Genomic DNA, 6,290 nt, shown 5'->3' on the forward strand with positions numbered 1-6,290 from the left:
TTGTGGATGTAAGTTCCTGCTTTTAAACCATTCTTGGTAACAGAAGAGCAGCATGTGGTGCTTTTAGTTACAATAATGTTGTATTTTAGCCCTCAGTAGGCTCACTGAGGACCCCACTAAGCTGCCAGTCCTTCATCTGGCGTTAAGTGACTGCATTTGACCATTAGGGGTCTGTGCTGTTTTCTAGTTCCACCTTAAATGCGTTTTGGCCCCGCTTGCTCCCTGTAGTTTAGGTTTTTTTGTCCTCCCCCAGCAGCTGTCACCCTGCATTACTCGCAGTCAGCTAAATGAAACATTATTCTAAACATATGCATCGTAATCAGTCCGGTCACACTTACAAGAACACGCGTTAATAAGGCAATCAATCACTCTGGAACAAGCAAGTTGTTCTGTAACAGCTCATAAACAGTGTGTAATGAAGAATTGGAGGTTAGCATGACACGGCGCTGATCAGATAATCAATGTCAAAGATGCGATGAATGTCAGTAAATGTAGTTTTCATGTCGTTTCTATAAAATCCTCAATTTACAACAAGCAGTTCAATTACCCTGAAAATACAGTCAATTAAATAGGGGTGATTGGACAGTAGGGGCAGGATCATCGATCTTTGCATTTCTATCTCGCTGGTGGACATTTAATTTGGTTTTTCTATTAGCACCGAAATAAAGAAAATATAAAATATATTAAACAACCCAAAGATTTATTTTCTTGTCAAAAACCATTCAGCGAGGGTGACAGACAGTCTTCTGCATTATGATGAATTCTTTTTTCAGTCTTGCACATTGGATACAAAACTAATCGTGTTATTGTGGGCAGTGTTTTTCTGGCCTCTGTCTTTTCCTTTTTACACCTCCATCTATCTCAATGCTTTTGTTGTATGGGTTGCAGCCCTCGCTTTAGTAAAGAGCAAGGAAACATGGTGATATATCACGCCCATATTTGCTGCCCTAATCCTATTTCTTTAATGGGGACGTTCAAAAAAGCAACTTATCTTAAAGTCCCGTGGGGGCATTCTGGTGTAGGCTATATTTTAACCAAGTGCAATTAACGACAGTATCAGCTTGTATCATTTAGAGGTAATGTAAAAATAATGGTAAATTATAGGGCCGGAATGACCCGTGATGGCAGGCCTCATATTCCCTGTAGCTTTTCACGTATTTTTAATTAATATTACACCGTGTTTTCTATAGAAATTGTGTCACAGCACCTAAATGAGCACAAGACGTATTCATTGAATGGTCTTAAATATGTAATCTAACATATCATATAATAGGATATATGTTAATTGTATGTTTATATGCAGTGTTTACATTCTTTAGAATCAAAGTTTGTAATTTCACTCTAACGAAAGTCTAATGTCAGCAAGGAGGCGAAAATGTGTAAAGATTTTTTTTTTAAATTTTATTTTCCAAGAACAAACACGATCAATAAATAACATGATTTACATTTCATATTGCACATTTTTTTTTCAAGTTAAAATATTTAAATTCATACAGTCATTGATAATTTAAATACAGAGATATAGAGTTATAACAGAGACCCCAGGGACGAAGGCCAATACTATTTTCATCCTTTTAATTTCAGTGCTCGTTTATCAGCCCTTTTAAAGCCTCTTTTGGGTGGACCGTAAAGAAATGTTCTCCATCTCCGTAATCCTGTCTTAACTTTGCACCAAATACCAATCTTGAATTTGGACCATCGGTGAGTTTTACAGGCCAAATCGTGGGCTATCGCATGGTGGTCCTGTCGGCGTGGACATCCAGTGTTGTTGTTTTTTTTGTTTTTTTTTTATTTAACATTAAAGAAAACATTCAGCAAGTCACACAAAACTGAATTTCAAAACGTGTTTTTAAAAAAATAGCCTACCATCCACGTTTCATGAAGAATTTCCCGGGGCGATCAATAATTCAATTGTCAGCTATCAGCAGGACTATCCATAATATTTGCAAAATATTTCACGATTTACAGTTCACATGTTTTATAATTAACATATTGGTGATGTCCCAACTGGAACGAATAAAATAGCACATAGCCATTTTTACAGGCGCAGACAGATTGGTAAAGCCAGGCTATTTTGTCTGAACCTTCGCCTTTGCTCAGTCCCGTCACTGTGTGTGCTGAGTGAAGAGGTCCTAAAGGGATTACACACTTATGAAAATACTGGATTTGATATAATGAGGCTCAGCAATGTAGGCTAAAGAAAAGACAGGCGGCTGCATCTCGAGGTGTAACCCATTATCAGCAAACAAAAAAATCCGAAGTGGCTCTTTGTAGGCTGCTCTGTGTGTAATATTTTTAAACCCTACATCTGTCAGATCTCATCCTTTTACACGGTGCATTCTGTGTACCAGGACTCTCGCTTTGTTCCGGGTCTTTTGTATGTCTAATGACTTCCCTCCGCGGGTTGTTAGCACTTGACAGCGGGTCTCAAAACGAGGAACTTTCTTACAGTCATGTATTCAAAGGAGCTCCATCTAGGTACATGATTGGCAATTTTTGTCATGATCCTCTCATTATTAACATAAAAATTGACACGAAAGACGCGGTGCGAAATCAGATGCACCCTCCAGCTGATTAGGGGTGTCCCCATAGAGCAGAGGCTGGGTGTTGGAGAAGCCATTGCTGCCAAAATCTCAGTCTATTAGGCCTTAGTGAAGAAGAATATGGTGCTGGGCAGAAAAGCAGGACCTTCTGGCTATCTAAATTTAGACAGCATAATTAGCTCACGTTTGATTCTTAAAACCAAAGGTATCCAGGCTGGGTTTGTCACGCTCAGTGTTTTGGACATTTGAGCCGCAGGGATGTGGGGTGTTACTCAGGTACAGCTCTTGGTTCAATTTGTTGGATTTGTAGAGCCAAATAAATTAATTTGACATTGCAAAGATTTAGGAGTCATGGATACACTGCATGGTCTGGTATTTTTTTTTTTCCTCTCCTCCAAATATGTATAAGTTAATCCAGCACAGCCCATAAAAATTGGTCTACTGGCACAACACAAGCTTTTAGAAAAGTTCTTCTTGTGAGTTGCAAAAATTTCGGTGCTTAGCTTCTCATGTCTTTTTCGTAATAAAGAGTCTTGTGGGCTTGAGTGAGACATTTAGAAATTAATGTTAATGTGTGTTTACAGTGTTGCCTATGAACGAATTCTTTACCCAGGTGTGTGTGTGTTTTAAGTAGGCCTAGCCCCTAAAGCAGGACCAGGGCAAAATAGGAAACGGTCATGTGGGCTGCATGATGAGTTATCTGTTAAGTGAAGTTTCTTCTCGTTGGTCTGGCGACGGGACTGAGGTCTTGCTGAGAACAGCGGCAGAATAGGGCAGAAATCCACTCTCGGATCTTTGCCCCGAGGCTGTGCAGGTAAAGTCAGCGCTGGTGCTCCTGGCGCCCAGCGCGCTCGCCGCCTGGCTGCTGTGGCAGCTGAGACACGAGCAGGGCCCGGCGGCGGACGGCGCGCTCACCGCCACCGCCGCCGCAGCAGCCGCAGCCGCCGCCGACGCGGCCGCCGAGCTGTTCAGGCCTGCGGGTGACTGGTAGAGTCCCGGGTGCCTGAAGCTGCACAGGAGCTCTGGCCGTGAGTAGGGGTGGGAGAGCGCTCGGAAGGTATCGAGGGGGCGGATGGAGGTGGCGAAAGGCGACGAGGCGGCGCCGGTGGCGGCGGCGGCTGCCGCTGCCGCCGTGACGCCGACGTGCGGGTAGTAATGCAGGGGCATGTGCGAGTGGAAAGGGTAAGGTAGGCTTCCTGTAGCTGCCGCGTGCGTCATCATGTAAGTGTAGAAGCTGGGGTCTGCTGGATGGGGCCAGGACATCGCCAAACGCTGCCTTTTATCCTTCATCCGCCTGTTCTGGAACCACACCTGCACACACACAGTCAAAACAAGGCCCATATTGAAGCTGCCATGTTGTTCCTAAGCGCTAAATTTAGACCTGTGAGGAGTGCGGTTCAGCGCGAGCTCAGGGCAGACACTCATCCCTGCACTGATATTGAAATGTCCTATAAATGTTGTTGCCAGTGAGCAGGAAAATGATCCATGCTGCAGGAGGCAAAATCTATAGGCCTACCAAATACATGAAAAGTGTCAGGTAAAATAGTTTGTGTTTCTGCAGTTATTATTTTTTAAACGAGAAGGCTACAATAAATGAATCCACATAATAGTTGTATTGATTAGCAACCAGTAGGATGACCAGTGAATAAAAGCGTTATTTTGTGTGCAGGTTAAAACAAAATGTCTCACTGCAGAAATAATGATTAGGCCTGTGCTGGCTATTTTCTACTGCAGTGTTATAATTATTATTCTTTCTATAACGACATCACAGGTATCTCTGCACTATCTCTCTCACACACACACAGACACACACACACAAGCCACATAAATGGACAAGAATAATGAAGATTAATCTCTACCTTAATTGTAGTTTCGGGCAGATTAAGCGCTGCGGCTAATTCACATCTCCTCGGTCTCGAAACGTAATTTTCCCTGTAAAACTCTTTTTCCAGTCTTCCGATTTGCTCTCTGGTGAAAGCAGTCCGATACCTTCTCACTTGGTCGGAATTGTTTGATCCTCCCGATGAATTACCGTTCATATTCGCGAGGGAGTTTGAACTTGTGTTGGATGATCCAGAGTTACTGTCTGAAAAACCTAAAGAATAAAAAAAAACAAAAAAAAAAACATTGTTATTAATCCCGACAATATTTAGATAATACATGTGAGTGGGTCCAATGTGTATTTGACACCTTAACAATAATAATAACAATAATATTATTGATAGAATAATAATAAGGTTGATGTAAAATTTTGGCAAATCCAAAGCATTTTTGTTAATCACATGCCTTTAATTTTTTATTTATATGAGGCTACATTTGTACTATACTATCCATTGTACTATAATACTAATAATGGCAATAACAGTTATAATAGTAGGCCTATAATAATAATAGTAATAATAATAGAACTTGTTTTTTGGCATTTGGATAGCCCATAGAGAGAATAACAGCAATAATAACACTCGTTATGTCACCACCAAACTAAAAGCAGAAATAATAATTTAAAAAAAGGTAAATAAGGTGTAAAATAGAACCGTACCTTTGTTGTTTTCCTTGTGCTGGCTCGGGGAGCGATGCGCAGGGCATCCCACCTCCACATCACTGTTGATGTCTGAATCTGGCGAAACTTCGGAGTAAAGGCTCATTTTCTTCCTGCTTTCTGACGATGAAATTTCCGCCGAAGAGGTATTTTCGCTGTTGTGGTGTGTCCCGAAAAGACTGTCAATTTCAAATTTGCCTTTCGTCGGGATGTCCCCCAGATTTCCATGGAGAGATGCCGAAGTTATTCTCGGGCTTAGCCGTCCGCTGTGCTGAGAGTTTTCCAGGGCCTCCAGCACTGAATTTCCAGGCGTGTCTGCGAGCCTCTTCCCTGCGACGGGGCTGTGCAGACCTCTCTCCATCAATATCATCTCTTTTCTTATCCTCTCCATCATTAAGCCGCGCAAGACGAAGGGGAGGAAAAAAAAAAAAGGGGGACACAACACTCGTCCAGGGGGCTGGAGCACCAATGAGTTGTGTCGGAGCTAAATCCGCATGCAACTCAGGAACTGCCTCTAAATAAACTGTCTCTAAACCTTTTTATAAGCAAGACGCAAAAAATGAAAGAATCTGAATGCAATCGGCGAGCGACTGCTCAAAAGGAGCCGTGCATCCTCCCCACAGCAGCGAAATGTCATTCATCAAAAGTGGATGCTGTTCGTTGTTAAAATGCTCGGCTGACGTCGCTCCAATGATCATTTATTGTAACAGGTTTATAAGCAAATAAATAGGAGAGGGCTGTCACTTGATGATGGAGGCGGCCTTCGGTCAGACGAATAATATCCAAGTGGAGAGGAAGAGAGAAGTGAGGAGCGAGGTGCTTGTCCCTGGGTTGATCTCTGAGTCTGTTTTAGATTGCTCTTGGGTTTGGCCTCTTGGGTGAAATTGACAGTCTGATTAATAAAATGAGCGGTGCAACATTTCCCTCTTCATTTAGGAATATTATTATGCTTTGATTCTCTATTGTTTCCCTCCTCTCTGTTCTCCCTCCCTCTCTCTAATCGTCCTTCTTTCATTTATTCTCCTAATTTCTCTCCTTTTTTTTTTTTTTTAACCATTTCTGCGATTTAATGAACACGTGTAGTGCCTTAGTATTAAGGTGCAAGTTTGAGATAGGAGATCAAGTGTTGTTTTTTGTACATAGTTTTTAAGACTATGTTGATTTTTTTTTTTTTTTTTTTAAAGTGCATTTCACATTTTTCTTTCCTT

At 41.8% G+C, this 6,290-nt stretch overlaps 1 protein-coding gene across 1 annotated transcript; it reads right to left on the reverse strand.

Moving 5' to 3' along the window:
* Positions 1 to 3,239: 3,239 nt before the first annotated feature.
* evx2 (even-skipped homeobox 2) lies at positions 3,240 to 5,476 on the reverse strand. Its single transcript, XM_070838630.1, has 3 exons — positions 5,083 to 5,476; positions 4,403 to 4,638; positions 3,240 to 3,854 (listed from the first exon to the last, which is right to left on the reverse strand). The coding sequence occupies exons 1-3, from the start codon at positions 5,474 to 5,476 to the stop codon at positions 3,240 to 3,242; spliced, it is 1,245 nt and encodes a 414-aa protein (XP_070694731.1).
* Positions 5,477 to 6,290: the final 814 nt, after the last annotated feature.

The sequence above is a fragment of the Pempheris klunzingeri genome, chromosome 10, assembly GCF_042242105.1.
Source record: "Pempheris klunzingeri isolate RE-2024b chromosome 10, fPemKlu1.hap1, whole genome shotgun sequence".
Taxonomy (NCBI): Eukaryota; Metazoa; Chordata; class Actinopteri; order Acropomatiformes; family Pempheridae; genus Pempheris; species Pempheris klunzingeri.

What these genes read in the sequence shown, in the direction of transcription:
- evx2 (XM_070838630.1), bottom strand. Translation starts at nt 5,476, where the DNA reads ATGATGGAGAGGATAAGAAAAGAGATGATATTGATGGAGAGAGGTCTG. An exon ending in GCACAAGGAAAACAACAAAG is followed by an intron (nt 4,639 to 5,082) that starts GTACGGTTCTAT and finishes TTTATTCTTTAG; the next exon opens with GTTTTTCAGACAGTAACTCT. An exon ending in TGCCCGAAACTACAATTAAG is followed by an intron (nt 3,855 to 4,402) that starts GTAGAGATTAAT and finishes GTGTGTGTGCAG; the next exon opens with GTGTGGTTCCAGAACAGGCG.